The 16,004-nt window shown below is 38.4% G+C and overlaps 1 protein-coding gene across 2 annotated transcripts; it reads left to right on the top strand.

The window, feature by feature from the left end:
• The first annotated feature begins 1,502 nt into the window (after window positions 1-1,502).
• Window positions 1,503-15,247, top strand: TRIM33_1 (Tripartite motif containing 33). 2 transcript variants are annotated; one of them, XM_051214735.1, is made up of 7 exons: window positions 1,503-1,800; window positions 1,835-2,045; window positions 4,969-5,387; window positions 5,820-6,218; window positions 7,103-7,447; window positions 10,499-10,810; window positions 14,288-15,247. In XM_051214735.1, exons 1-7 carry the CDS (start codon window positions 1,606-1,608, stop codon window positions 14,522-14,524), a joined length of 2,118 nt encoding a protein of 705 aa, XP_051067920.1. In that variant the 5' UTR covers window positions 1,503-1,605; the 3' UTR covers window positions 14,525-15,247. The 2 variants fall into 2 exon arrangements, with proteins under 2 accessions (XP_051067920.1, XP_051067919.1); XM_051214734.1 differs by having other exon boundaries at window positions 4,969-15,247.
• Window positions 15,248-16,004: the final 757 nt, after the last annotated feature.

Here is a 16,004-nt window from a genome sequence, read left to right as displayed (position 1 = left end):
AGCGCCTTCTTAATCTCTAGGGCGTTGAGTGTGGTGAAGGTACGTGTTGAGCAGCATCATGAGTGGTAAAATAATAATGTCTGCGACAGATGACAACAATCATGAACGTAACCCATCAAAAATGTCTGTCGATCAATGATCTCACGCTTACGTAGCAATATTTCTGTTGCTGAACAATGTTGTAGAAAAGTTGTCCTAGTCTTGGTCGGTCGCTTAGGTCATCGCACCTAGAATAGCCTCTTTCAAAGTTCCGTAAGGTTACGAGTTATCACTAGTGAACATACTAGGTGTGACGTACCCGTTGTTGCTGCTCGATAGTGCTTTCGCAACCCTGAGGAATTGTGCAGAAGTGTCTGTCACATCGTGTTTGCGGAAGTCGGCCTTTGCGTGGCAGGATCAGGCTTCGAAATTAGAAGGCGGGTGGCAAGTCTTGATCTTAAGTCGCTCAGGCGTATATTCCGTCCTGATGAAGATAAAATGTGAGAAAAATTATCCGAAAATATGAAAAAATACCACGATACGTAAAAATATGGATTAAAAAATGACATATAGCGTTCCAACGAGGAGCGAACTGATTGGTGTGCCGGATCACGTCGGTATTCAAAGTTTAATAATGCCTCTAGAAGTAACACCCTTGTAATTGAAGTACGCTGACTCCAGTCAGATTGGAAGTGAGAAATGAAGTGGTTCGAAGATATATTTGGGGGTTGTCGACATGTCGAGACGTGTTTGATCTAAGCTGGTTAACAGTTAAAAGGGAATAGTAGCACGGCGTACCCACTGGTGAATCGGTACTGCTGCACAACCGAGTGCCTTCATCTGGGTTTGTCCAGTGAAACTATTGAGGTCACCATCTATGTTGAAGACTTACAGAAGTATATATTTTAAGGATTTATCTGCCGCAACAATCGCTGGTCTTAATTGAAATTAAAGCAGTTCGCATTGATAATGCCCCAATTATTTGCAAAATCCATCGCCTCTAAAATCACAATGTAATTTCAAAATTTATGGTAAATGTACCTTATAGGAGTCCGTTTAAGTGAATAACATAACTTCACTAGGAAATACTACAAAATTAAGATGTTGAGTCATGGCTTATGTGATGATAAAAACAATAAAATTATGTGAACCAAGAAAGATAGGTTTTGATGCATGATAATATGAATTCATTTTATTTTGTTAGGTTCTTATTAGCTCTTTACAACTTATAGGTATGTCAATATCTGTGATAACTTTGACTTCAGAATATAAATGTGTAATATCAACATGTAATGGGTGGCGCTAATAGTATAGGTATGACTGACAGGCACTTGGAGCGGAAAGGAAAGTGCTGGAACTGGATAACACTGGCTCCGAACACAGAACATGTTATTTTGTGAAAATCTTCAAGCCTTTACAAAATTAACCGTTCTTTAAAAATACCATCAGTTCTATAAATATCATTATATCTCAAATAATTTAAAATAAAAGTTGAAACGAGATTGGTTAACTTCATTGTGATATTGAGAATGGCGAAGTCTACTTTGATTAACTTTGTTTTATGTCATCAACAACAGATTCAAATTGTTGCTTTCAGCTATCTCAAGGCTACCTCCTCATTTGCAGATGGACTGTGGTAACGGCTTCAAGATAAATTTGGAACATTCTTCAGAAAATCCTCTTGTTTGTTCAGTGTGCTCAGGTCGTGAAGTGTTTGGTATATTACCTGCTTGTCTGCATGTAGTATGTGTAACATGTGCAGAATATATGCGTAAGGATGATGTATACCGTTGCATTTTATGCAAAGAATCAAGCCAAAAGGTAAATCTGATTATCCTTAATATATTTCCACAAGATTATCAGTAATCCTAACATTTGTAACTCCGAAAACACCAATAAGTCACCCACATGCAATTGGTGCCATGACAATGGAGAACAGACGAAATCAATCGGACATTGCGAAGATTGTGACATATGGTTATGTGGAGAATGCCTAAAGGGTCATAACAGAATGCCTCCATTACGTAACCATAACATTACACTGCTTTCAAAAAGCGAACATCTAGGTTGGTCATATGTAATGTTTCTAAACTTTGTTCAATTATTTATCAACAACGTCTACGATACTTGTAATTATGTTTGTCAACTCAAGTTTTAATTTTTTATGGTTATGTTATTACTAGCAAGTCGATTTTTTGTGTATCACGCCATATTTCTACAGTCTAGAGGTGATGGATAAATCAATGTCGTTGGTTCATCGAATTGGACTAAGAATTCAATATGTCCACCTTCATTCTTCAGCATTAAGCTAGGAGTTCCATCGAGCTATATTAATCATTGCAATTCCTAACACTGGGGGTTCAATTTCGTTTTAAATTTGTTAACAAAATGTGCTGATATAACGCGTTTTGATAGAGGATCCCAGTTATTCACTACTCGATGCGAGAAACGGAATCCCAGACGTAAACGATTTGATCTCGGCTTTTGACCTTTCTTAGAATATCCTCTCAGATTATCAGTCCTAAATGAAAGGAAGAGATCAGACATTAAAACCAAGGTCACCCTCATGTATACGATAAGCCAATCTTAGATCACCGTAATCTGCGGTAAGACGTCGACAATAGGTTAAAGTGTCTCAATCTGCCTTCACAGGATAGGTCAGAGAGACATTTTAACATGTCGGTCCCTCATCGGCAGAGCCAGTCAGTCAGCAGCAACGTAGAACTTCGAATGTACATGCATCAGTTCGAGTTGCCATACCACAATAGCACATAGATATAATTGTCGATTCAAATCCCATAGTGGTATAGGTAGTAAAGGTATAAGCAGTAATCGGAAGCATTAGGGTTTGAATATGTTATTCAAGGAGTATAATCCAGTGAAATAAATATTGAAAGAAAAAAACAGGTACATGAGGAAGATTAGAATTAGGGAGAACCCAAATAGTTGATGCACCTGCGCCATCGAAAACGATTTTGAGCCATGTCATTCAAGGTCTATAACCATTGGTTGCTATCGTCTCTCGGATCCCAACCAAGTAGTCTACACCTACCAACATGGCTCAGTCCAGTTGTCAGTGACTTCATAGATTGGTGTCGTGTTTTGGTCTGGCCGTCTACTTTCTTCCAACCTCCTCCTACATCATAAAACACCGCTCGTTGGGGAAGTCAACGGTTGTGTACACGTAACACGTGTCCCAGCCATCTCAACTGATGAAGTTTCGTCACTTCATCAGTGGATTTGCCATCCTTACCTAGTACCCGTTCCCTAACAACTGCATTACTTACTCGATGGTCCCAGGATATACGAGCAATGTTTCGAAGACACCTATGATCGAATACTAGTAGCCTATGAATATCCTCTACTCTTACCGGCCATGTTTCACTGCCATAAAGTAGGACGGAACGAACTGCTGCGCAGTAAACACGTCCTTTGGTTGATAGACGGATATCTCGCCTACGCCATAAATGACGCAAGTTGGCAAAAGCTAGTCGAGCCTTTTGTATCCGTGCTGAGATTTCGTCACATACCAGACCACAAGGGCTGATGAGACTCCCAAGATAGGTGAAGCGGTCGACACACTCAACTACTTCACTCCTTATCATTGGCGGAAAGTAGAGCGGATGACTGCTACAGTTAGCAATCCATCTACATAAAGTAAATACAATAGTACCAAGGATTGTACCTTAGGGAACTCCATGTTTTACAGATCCCCACGCTGAGAGAGCTCCATTTACCCTTGCCTACTCTTTCGTATCATTGGAAAAGTCACTTGCCCAGTCTATGACCTCATAAAAGATTCCGAAACTTTCCAGTTTTGATTTAAGAACCAGATGAGTGATCCTGTCAAAAGCTTTACTTAGATTTATAAGGATCACATCTACAGGAATATTTCTATCTTTCGCTGCGGCCCAGTCTATTTTTGCAATGAGCAAACTTGTCAAACGAGATGGTCCTTTCCTAAAACCATGTTGTTTACTGGATATAAGATTTTTCCCTTTCACATAATTTAAACTAGCCATCCGAATAATCCTTTCCATTAGTTTGACAACTTCACTGGTTAGACCAACGGGTTGATAGTTATCAACTAAGTCTCTGCTCCCTGCCGTATACACTGAACTGATTATTGTGTTTTTCCAGTCTTTTGGCAGTCTACACTGTTGCAAAGACATATCAAACAGCATGGCCATATGTTCAGCCATTACACCCGACAGGTCTTTCATAAGCCTATGATAATTATCGTCCGGACCACTGGGCTTATCTAATGTAAGGTGTTGAATTAGTCTCAAGATAGTTCCTTCCTCAATAACTACAGGACCCATTGACAAGCCGCCCTGACTACGATTAATCATTGGTCGTTCTTCATTGCCGGTAGAAAACACTACTAAAATATTCCGACAAAGCTTCAGCTTTTTGTCATCTTTCATCGACAGACTTTCTTGTACCAGAAGTGGTGGGATTCTATCACTCTTCTGAGTTTGCCTCTTTAAATACAAGAATAACCTTTTCAAACTTTTCCGACAATCCCTAACCAACTATTTTTTATATGACTATCTAGTCTTACCTACAAGCAATCCTAGTCGTACAATAACTGGATGTGCTGTTCTAAGTCAGTAGAGATGAATATATTCCAATGCATTTAGGTTTCTTCATGTAGTTCATATAAATCAGGGGTGTAAACGCAACCAATTGTAGAAAATCAAGTAGTAGAGGGTCCAACTTTGATGCCTTTAGCGACTTTTTTGTGATTCCTGAGACTCGAATTGGTAAACTCAGGAAGGGGATATATCTCATTTCAGCGATTCGCTAGACACTGATTAACAGTTAGGAGTCTACACTCATAGTTTAACTGCAATTCATCTTATCATAGCCTGGCTAATGTTCGATTATTTCCTTAAAAAATTTCACTTCATGTAATTGTTTTGAAGGCACCTGTTATTGGAATGAATTAAAATACTTGATTGTTTGAAAATTTTTCTCCATTTTAAGGCTCACTACGATGTGAAGCACACCCAAACGAAGCACTAGAATGCTTCTGTGAGGCTTGTGGAGTATTAACTTGTCGTGACTGTCAGCTATCAGTTCACAGAGATCATGGAAGCCATCGGTGGGTTGGAGAAAAAGCTGTTCAACTAAAGGCTCCTTTAGAAGAGGGCATTCAAGACCTCAAAGAATCAGGAAAAAAACTATCTTCTGCCTTACTTTGTGCTACTAGCGCTCGTACTTGCATGGAGGACAGCTTCATATTCAGTGTGGAAAAAGCTCGTCAAGATATCAAGTCACGGACGTCTTCCCTCATTGATTGCATTCAAAATCGTTCTGAATGCCTCTTGAATGAACTTGACAAAAAAGCAGATACATATATTGGTCGACTACAGGAGACGGAGAATTTGATACGTAAGCTCCAGGTATGTGTAGCTAACTAGCTTACTCTAATTTAACCGTTTTGCTTACCTGCGACACTACCTATGTAGTCCACGAAAATGTAAGTTTCTTATTTCATTCAAGATACGCCCCTACAAAAAGAGATATGTCTATCTCGCGTGGCCACCTAATTACCTACTCACATGTAGATAGTGGCGGAATCGCGGAAAGTTCATTGTTTCAATCCATATAAAGAGACCCAGTTATGCTGACTATCGAATCTATTATTGACTAAAGGTCCATAAGCCTTATAAATAGTAGTTACAGAGATTTCGTAAAAAAATCAGAAACGTTATGAAGTTCTGTTTTGATTTTCATAAATGTTTCTTCGTGGACTTTTTTAATCAGATTTATATATCGCACATAAAATGTTAAATATGAAAATATATGTGATTAATCTTTTTGTCACTATAAAGGAACAGATAAATTTTGCGTCGGCATTTTCCAGTCATCTCATTCAAAATGTAGACAATGATCCTGCTAGCTTAGTGCAGTTGTATGAAACTGTCAAACTTCGACTTGATTTGCTTCAAATACTGTCTGAACAAGTTTTGAGTGATTCGCCGTCCGTAATTGATTCATTGGATCAAAAACTGAAAGATCGAGTTAAAGAGTCCAGTTTATGGTCTGAAAATGTTATTGGCTGGCATACTATGGTCAATACACGAGCATTGTTTCTTGGCACCTGGGATGCTGAGGAATTATGTCGATATTCTGGAACAATAGCATGGTTACCCAAACAAGCTAAAAATACCTTTTCTCTCAAGGACAATAATCAAACATTTGGCAGTCAGGTAGTTGTAAAGACAGAAAATGTAAGTTTCAGGAGAATTTGAATTTTTGTTTATCAATAAATAATAATTGCTTATGATAAGTGTCCTTGAATTTTTAGACAAATATATTTGTTTCCCCTAAAGTGTATAAACATTAAATTAACGTTTTTGATAGTTTAAGTACTTGTTAATTTATAGAAGTATTGTGTTTTGTGAATATCGTTGGTAAATTTCCGGACAAAAGTTAATGCTCCCCGTTTGTTGAGTTGTTCTTGAGCGAACTGGGGACTAAGTAATCTTTTAAAAAAACGTCTAACTCCTTGTGAGCTTTGCCCTGGCTTTTGTATGAGATAAAGCGAAATCGTTTTGTAATGTGTAGAATTCAGTAATGGTTATTAGTTCGGAGGAGATATATGAATGGGTTATTTTCATTTCGTTGATTCGACACTTTTGTGATTGAAAATTTTGAAGTGGTCAGGTTACGCGTTAATATTTGATTAAAAGTTATTACGGGAAGGCATTAAATGTTTCTTCCTATGCATCCAGTTTACGTTGATATTTAATGTATGGATTAGTGTTCAGTGTGATTGTAACGTATTAGTTGAACGAATGACGAAAACAAACTTTTCATATTCTAAAGTAAATAATCTCTTATTTTATAGTGACGGAAATGGTGTATACTCAAAACAAAACATTAAGTCGATGTTACTCGTAAATTAAAGTAAAGCTGACTCCATCTGTTGCGACGAATGTTTCTAGGCTGCATTGGAATTCTGGTTTGTTAGCGTCCTTATGGCTATCATAGTTTGCCTAACGAGCCAAGCTGTATGATAAGTTTACAAATGTGTTTGTACAGTTTGTATTTTTATATTTTACATTTAACTCAGATGAATTTACTCCCAAGTTAAAATATTTTGTTGTTCCAGGGATTATCGAAAAATAATGACTTTGCAAGTAATCAACTGTCTGCTGATACGAATGATTTTCTGGATTCTCTAGCAGAATTGGATGGTGATAAATGGACATGTGGAGAAGCTAATGGTGAATCTAATTCTTCTCCAGTGGGATGTGCTATCTGTTTTGGAGTTGGACTACTCGCACATTGTGGGCGTTGTAACCGGGCATATCACTTGGATTGTCATTTGCCTCGGATAAACAGTATTTCGTTAACACCTAGTTGGGTTTGTGGTCTATGCGCCGACGATGAGGTTGATTTAGCTGTTCATGTTGAGCATGCAGTAAATGGAAGGTTTTCTCGCAGTGATTATCTAGTAAGTGTGGCGCATATATATCTGGTGCCCCCTTGTACCAATATTTATGTGCTCAAATAAATAAATAGTAAGTCGGAGATATGCGGAAGAACTTTGTTTTCACCTTTCATTAAATCGAAGAAAAAGATATTCGTTCAACGAATACTTCGCGAGAGCACAATTGTTTTAACAATATTTCATATAAATGCTCAAATTCCTTTCATTCCTTTTAAATTTTATTTATGATATATAACTTGCACATATTATATGCTCTAATTAGAATTTAATAGTTCCATATAATAAGCCATAAAGGAAAAACACTTTCGTAACCTAGCTTTTCTCAAAAGGCCAGTTGTCACTAATAATGACTAGGCTAGACAGGGAAGCGAGACCAATAGAGACTCTGGGCCGTCCGTACGTGTTTGCGTGTCACTGTAATCGATTGATAAGTACGCTGCTCTCTAATTTTTCCAGTCAAGGACACGACAATTAGCACAGGGTAAAAATCGATCGCAATTTAAAGCCATAACAATTGGCGACGGGGTGGAGAAAAATTTTGAACCTTGTAATTGGACGAGATTCAGGCTAATTGTTTCGACCAATCAGAGTCCAGATTTATCACCAGCGTCCTTGAGCAACATTTGTCATTATTCCTACAGTTAGTTTTCATTGCTGGTACAGAAAAGAAAAAAAAGACTACGTTTTCCGGCCAATTACAGCTTCTACTTGAGCAACAACAGCAGTGTTTCAAAAATAGCCAGTTGAATTTTTTAGAAAATTTACACACACTGTTGGTAAATTTTCCATGTTTCGGAAATGCAACAGAAGTTGGTAAGTTCATTTCTCATCTGCAGACTGAGCTGGAAAACAACTGCAGAACATATGGAGCTGTTTATAAAAGCCTCTGTGAATCCCGGACGACCAGTGATGTAAACGAGAAAGTCATTCATGATTCGCCCAGTTATCCAGAAATGTCAAATTCGGAAACATTCCCTGTCGTGGGTTCAAATCCCACTGTTCCTGAAACGTGTACAGACAGTGATGTACCCAGCTCACAGGAAGATCTCTTATTAAATGCTCATAAATTAATTACAGTACCCTCTCACAAGGAAAGAGGAAACAAATCGTGCAGTATACTGAGTCTAGCTGCTCCAAACGGTCCTCATCAGTCAACAACAGGAGATTCTGATGAATCTTATTATCTAGATCCTCTTGTACCAGAAAATGTGTTAAATGCACCAAACGATGATCAGAAGTTTAATACAATTTTGGTAGATGTTAATTATCCCAGTGATCAACTATCCACAAATGATATTTTCAAGGAATTCTATGATAATGTTCCAGAAGAATCGAACGTTGATGACCTCATATCAAGCGACGTTGGTCCACACTACTTAATCACTTTTAGTGACTTCTCTGTTCCATGTGACAATTATGTGTTAAATAAAGTCGAATTAATTCTAACTTGGGAATATGAGGACCCAACATTATTTCGTGGGGGAGGATGAACCCAGAAAATTTCAAAATCCGGATATCAACTCCGGATCTTCAAAAAAAGGGGAGGTGTTGTGGATGCGGAGGAATAGACCAATAATTATCATGTTAAGTCCAATGGTGTCCTTGGACTTTAAATGGACATTTCCTATTGGTCGACGTCTGTTCACTTGTTGAATATTGTACAAAATGTTGTTTTCTATTTTATGGCACGATGTGGTATGCTTGATTGGTATATAAACAAAGTATGTTTGAAATATAATGATTCATATCTCCGAGGCTGTGGCTTGTGTTCTTGACTCAACTGGCTAGGACAGACAGCGAAGCAGGGCCAATCAGGGCACTAGGTCGTCCACTACGTGTTTTACGTGTCCACTGTCACAGAAGCGATCGATAAATAAACGCTACTTATCATAACCTGCAGTCACACACGTTACAACAGTTTTCATCAGTGACGAGACATCATTTATAGTAGTAAACATAACATATAGGTTTCTCAGTCATTTAACCATAAATAACGTAAAAACTGCTTCAGTTCAAGTTTTTACAACGTATAAGCACAGTGAGATAAAATTACCAATATGAACAAAATAGGATAAATATTGGTAGTATCGGTGGAAAGAAAGATTAATCTAATACAATGTGATTCGAGAAGGAATGAATTCTTGAGATAAAATGCACAGAGTGATTTCAAACTCAGGGTCTAACAGGAAAACAAAGAGTGAGTACGTCTGCACCACTATGACCGATTCTAGGCCATATCACCGAACTTTTCAAACCACCAGTTACGATAACCTCACAGACCCCAACCGCATATTTTGATCAGCCTAGCTTTCAGTGACTTCATGTAATAATTTAACATTTTGATATGGTCATTCCTGGCTGCCTTCCAACATATTCCTGTACTAGTAAACATCGAAAGTAATTGTAAAAGGTAGTTGGGCATATATAGTATATGTTCCAACCATCTCAGTCAACGACAGTTCACAATCTCATTAACCGATTTGCTATTTTTATTGTGAGTCTAACTTCAGTATTGCTCACTCAGTGGTCCAAACATACACAAGAAGTGCTTCGAAGTCATCTGTGTTTAAGTACTGCTAATATCAACTTTTTTTAAGGACCATGTTTCATAGGCAAGTTCGTATCACAAATGTAACCTGAACCGTTTCGTTCACCAGTTACTAACATTACATTCGAAGGCTGATGGATCTGTACGAAGTTATTATCTTACATTTGATGAATGAGTTTTTTGTTTACCCTGGCTTCATACTTAATAGTAGCTTACCAAAAAAACCATTACATAAATCCGTCCCAAGATGTTTACAGTTTATCACTCATTGATAAGAGCTAATGATAAGACATCTATACATTTAACAATTTGAGTCGGCAGTTAGAATCAGTTGAATACCACTGCAAATGTTTGTAAATCAAGGCAATTTTGTATTGTTTTTAATCGTAGTACTTTATTTCTTAACTGTTCGTGTTTCTCATTTGAAAATCACTTTGATTGTTGATGTTGCTCAATCAATATTTGGTCAGATTAGTATTTTTGGAAATTATCGTTTCACTTTATAGGCAGGGTGTCGAATTTTAATGGGTTTGCTAGTTCACGAAGAAGCTGTTCATTTTACTGCATCGGTTTGTCCAGCATGTTCGGTCCCCCTTCTATCTACTAGTCAATCCATGCCTCATTGTCCTGAAGGTCATCTTTATCATCGTCTTGCAGAACTTCGGTTATACTTAGAAGAAGCAGCTTCCACTCCAAATGGTCGTTCAGATACATATTCCAATCCTTATTCAGACAGTAATCAATGTCATTTCACTTGCCTCAGTGATTGGCTCATAGAGGTAGATAAATTTTGGTCAGATGCTGCTAAAGAAACTAATGTAAGTACCATTATAAAATAATAGAAAACATTGGTAATAGTTTGACAGAAATAATGCTAATTTTCAATACGTAAGGGTTTTTGAAGAATTCCATTAGCATTACGAATTGTTGCAGGTTTTTCAAAATTGTGTAAATCTCTCCAAGGAATGTCAATGTTATTGAAATTGTTCGTAATTTTAAGTCATCACATGACGTATTATTATTGAATTGAAGTGTTAGTATATGTGAACAAGGTAACTAATGCTAAGGCTGTTAAAGTAACAGTTTTCAGATGGACAATCCCGTTTCCCGTCAATTTCCTAACCCTGATCGATGATTAATAAAAAGGCAAATTAGTACAGGGAAACTGAGAAAACTGTGCTTCTGAATAGATAGAGGTAAGTTTGAACACTTGCATTTATTCCACATCTCTTATATCTTGAGATAAGTGTCATTCCATGATTTACATTCTTCAGTCTCGTTAGTTCTTTCTGATATGTAATTCTTAGATTTAGCTTCCTATTAGAGTGGATGTTTCCTCACCTCCCATATTTCTTATCTTATTACTTTCCTCTCTCGGTTTACTTCTATGAGGTGCCATAAATCAAACCAATACACATTCATATGAGACTATACTTGAACTCTGCCTGACTAACTTAGAGGTTTCATTCGTAAATGAGGCCCAGTTATTTTATTTTATTTGAACACATATATATTGGTACAGGAGTGCGCCAAATATATATGCGCCACACAAAACAATGAGAATTTTAGAAGAAAAAGAGAAAAAGTGGGGAACGTAAAAAAAATATTAAAAAAAACGATAACGAAAAGATTGGTGTAAGGTAGTGTAATAATAATAGTAATAGTAGGGGAACAGAAGGGTACAATCAGAAGAAACCTTTCAGTTAAGCAAGATACAACCACGTTTTATAAAGAAAGTAAAAGAAGGTTACAGCAGGATCGCCACTGGCTTCTATTCTGAGCCATATCTGATAACGTCTCTAGCCACTGTGTTGTACCATCTCTCAGACCCCAACCAGGGAGTCGTGAAGGACCAACAGAAGGCAGTCCTTTGCAACTTTCTTTCATACCACGACACCATGTTATATACTGACCACCTCTCCGCTTTCTCCAACCAGTCCCAGAGTCGGCATATAATGCACGACGTGGAATTCTCTGGGACGACATTCGTAGAACATGTCCAAGCCACCGAAGTCGGTGTTTCAAGATGGTGACACCAATTGCATTATCATCTCTGTGCCCGAACACACGATGCCGAACCTCTGCCAGGTGATTTGTAACGCTTCAAGAGTTGGAGTTCCTTGCGGACTTCCTCGTTTGGTGGATCAGTCGTCCGGTAATTACCAAATGCAGCTGCTGCTTCCAGCTCATTAGCACGCTCCGACCACCAGGTTTCTCGGTCCTTACGCAAGCTTTGCCCAATTTCACTACGTAACAACCTTCGTTTGTGGTCAAACTCACGGTCTCCCGGAGTAGACCGACGGGCTTCAATGAGTTGTAAGGAACCTGCAGAAACCCAGTGCTTAAAAGCGGGACGTTTCGCGAACCCACAATTGACTGTACCCACCATTTTCATGGCGTCATGCAATTGCAACCAATGCTCATCTATACTTTTCGGTGGAGTGGTAGCTAGCCTAGAGGCTAGCTCGGTTCGATACTTACTTGCAACAGAAGTTGCAACCAGCTTGCTAATATCAATCCGTTGATGGCGGTCACTTCGTTGTCCACTGAAAAGTAAGGTAAGATTGGCGCAGACCAAGGCATGATCAGAGTCCAGATAGGTACTCCAAAAGGAGCGGCAGTCTTGTACACAACCACGCCAGCAGTAGCTGATTGCGATGTGGTCAATTTGAGTTCAGGCTTGAGATGCAGAGGGAGGACGCCAGGTGGCACATCGGCGATGACTGTGCCGAAAGTTAGTGCTAGCCAGAAACAGGTTTTGGTCTGTGCACAGTTGCAGTAGACGGTCCCCGTTATCTGTCCTGCTACTAACAAGTCCCCATCGGCCACCTAAACGACCCTCTTCTGTGCCTAGACGCCCGACCTGGGCATTCAAGTCTCCGGCTAGTACTACAATATCTGTCAAACGCACTTTCTGGAGAAGAACAGATAACTGGTGGTAAAACTCATCCTTGATTGCATCCAGGCTGCAATCTGTCGGGGCATAGGCGGAGATGACGAAAAGACATCGTTTCTCACGCCGATTTCTTCTCACTTTGATGGAACTTTCTAATCTAACAGCACATAACCGACTGTTAACGGGGATCCAATCGATTAGTGCTGCCTCAGCTCTAGTGCTTAGTGCGACACCAACGCCAGCAAGACCAGACGAAGATGCCACAGGGTCCCCGGATAAGCGCACGTAAAACAAGCTTTTTGAAGTGACAGATGAAGATCGAATTTGTAGTACTTCGCCAGAGTCTTGAATACGGGTCTCGGATAGACAACAGACATCGATATTAAGACTTTTTAAAGACATAGCCAGCCCTATCTGTTGTCCGACCTGCATAAATGTGCGAACGTTGAAGGCAGCCAGTTTGAATGGTGCACGTGGTCTCAGAAAAAATGCTTCAGTACTCATATTCATTGGTAACATACAATTTTCAACCGGACAGTGACTCGAGAACGTTTAGATAGAGTCGAATTTCCACCAGAGACGAGCTGCTGTATAAACCGAAAAGATAAGTATAGACGGAGTAGGAATAAAAGAGGGTGAATAATGATGTAGTAAATAATAATAAGAATAATAATAATAATAATAATGATAATAATAACAATAATAGAATCATTTGAATGTTCGTCGAAGCAAAAGAATTAGTTTCCATGATCATAGACAGTTCAGTTCATTAATTGCGTGTGGGCTGCGATACTGCCCGGGTGCCCAGACCAAAGCAGGTGGTTACCTTAGGGGGCCACACCCCGAGCCTTTGTCCTAAAGGTCTAACCCACAAGGCAGTGGAGCATCGTAAGGAGATGCAGTCCCATGGTAGCCTGTGACCAACGGTTGGTTCATACGCCGTTTGTTCCCGCAGGATACTGGTGCCCATGTGCACCATTGATTTGGAATCCGGTTAAAGCGCCGGACATTCGCTTTTCGTCCTCTCATTTTCGTAAACAACACCCCCGCCACGAGAAGGCAATGAGTAGAACTTCCCTGGCAGAGGCTGTATACGTGCGGCCGTGTGAGAGTATTTCGAGAGGGAGGGCGAACTCACCCCGCTCTTGGCCATACCAAGGCATTTGGGGGCACCAAACGTTGTAAGTCCAAGTGTTTTGTATGAACTGTGACAAATTCTCGGGCATTGTTCAATCATTTCCTTGGGACAAGTATCACAAAGTTGAAGAATATTGGCTAACATGAGTAAACTATATTCATTTATGCGGTCGATCACCACTTTTATTTAGATCGCTTCATCAAAAAAAGGTTTGATTTTATTTTTCATCGATTCAGGTGATTATGTTTTTGTTTATTTTAGATTCGTGGCTCCACTAAGGGGTGTCTACAAGCAGCACGTCGGCTTCGATCTCGTCTAAACTCACTTGTTCGTGAACATCGACCGGACTGTGAAGCTATTTTATCGGGCAAAACAATAGCTAATGATTTGATCAGCGAACCACTTAGTAATAATCCATCTGTTGTAGATAACTTTGTACCAGAGCCGTATGCATTGAATACATCTCCCGTTCCTGTGAAAAACGAAGTTGGTGAATAATAGTTCAGTAAAAGCATCAGCACTTGTATAACCCGGTTAACTAAGCAAGCAAGCAGTTCAATATACACTCCCTAGCATATGTACACTACATATATTTCATATTGTATTATCCCATTTTTGTATATGTACAAGTATGATTGTTTTTGCATATTCCTTACTTTGTTAAGCAAGTTATCTATAAGCTATTCTTTTTTTGTACACTATACTTGATATTGTATTTTAGTGTTACGTAATCTTTTTGTTACTTGACAATAACACTTTATCTCTTCATTTCCCAAAATGTATGGAAGCATTTATGTATTTATATATCTGTTGTTTCGTTGAATGCTCTATTTTGAATGATAGTTTTTAAGGAGGATACATAACCAAGTGTAAATCGTCACCTGTTCCTCTTCTACTCTAAGGTATCCATAATCTATTTTGCATATAAATATCTTAGTTGAGGACTTCTCATAATATTGTCAAGTCAGAGTCTGTGTAAAGCTATAATTAAAACAAATACAAATCAACCTTCAACAATTTATGTTTTAAACATTAGCGGTGACCCAACGTAATAAAATAAGAGTACATTGATAATAATAAACAGATTAAAATATTTATGGACTCGCATTTTTTATACGAAGTAGTTGTATCAAGATAGACCACACCAATGTTGGGCTGATTATAAATTTCAGTAGTTTAGAGTGAATCGCAATTGATTACTTGTCTAGTTATTAACATCACTAACAAGACACCTCAGCCGTTAACACCATAATTACTTTTAAGATGATTCAGTTAAAAATGATACATTCTGAGATGTAAGTTGTGTTAGCTAGTGATCCGTTACACCAGTTTAGGTCTAAAAACTACTTTATTTAGTGCAGTAATTATAATCACGATCGAATTTGTGATTTTATTGTCGGGAGCTTGATAAGTAGTCACATAATCGTTATTTCTACTTTATTGGTTTTTTGTTAAAAATTTTATTGAATATAGGGTTATATATAACCTAATATCGTTGATACAGAAGCAGTAACCCGTTGATAATTAACTGGTTTTTAGTAATTTTGCTGAAAAGCTCAAATTTCTGTTTAAGGTTGTGACTAACTGACACTACTCATAGAGTATATCAGGCTCTTTCGAAAGGCAGCATCGTGTGTAATATTCATTGAAATTTTTGACCTAAGCCAAGTGGGAAAATACCATTATTTTAACAGTAAGGGTGTCTGACTTTGCTTGACTGGTCGGCTTAGTGTCAGATTTTGCATGACAAAACCTGTTGTTATAAATATACCTTCATATTTTGCTTGTACGTTGGGTCCTGTATTGGACTTTTGTTGTTCTTTTTATTCATTCCTAAGTAATAAACCAAATGAGCTCGACTCACCGACCACGTACAGGCCGTACGCATAATTCAACAATTAACCAAGTTGCTGAAATAAACTCGATTTGAACAACACCCAGTCTGTTCACTTCATATTTAATGTCCCTGTCTAGGATT

The sequence above is a fragment of the Schistosoma haematobium genome, chromosome 2 (genome assembly GCF_000699445.3).
Source record: "Schistosoma haematobium chromosome 2, whole genome shotgun sequence".
NCBI classification, from domain to species: Eukaryota; Metazoa; Platyhelminthes; class Trematoda; order Strigeidida; family Schistosomatidae; genus Schistosoma; species Schistosoma haematobium.
This window is presented reverse-complemented; position numbering and strand designations above follow the sequence as displayed.

What these genes read in the sequence shown, in the direction of transcription:
- TRIM33_1 (XM_051214735.1), top strand. Translation starts at nt 1,606, where the DNA reads ATGGACTGTGGTAACGGCTTCAAGATAAATTTGGAACATTCTTCAGAA. An exon ending in ATTTGATACGTAAGCTCCAG is followed by an intron (nt 5,388 to 5,819) that starts GTATGTGTAGCT and finishes GTCACTATAAAG; the next exon opens with GAACAGATAAATTTTGCGTC. An exon ending in ATGCTGCTAAAGAAACTAAT is followed by an intron (nt 10,811 to 14,287) that starts GTAAGTACCATT and finishes TGTTTATTTTAG; the next exon opens with ATTCGTGGCTCCACTAAGGG.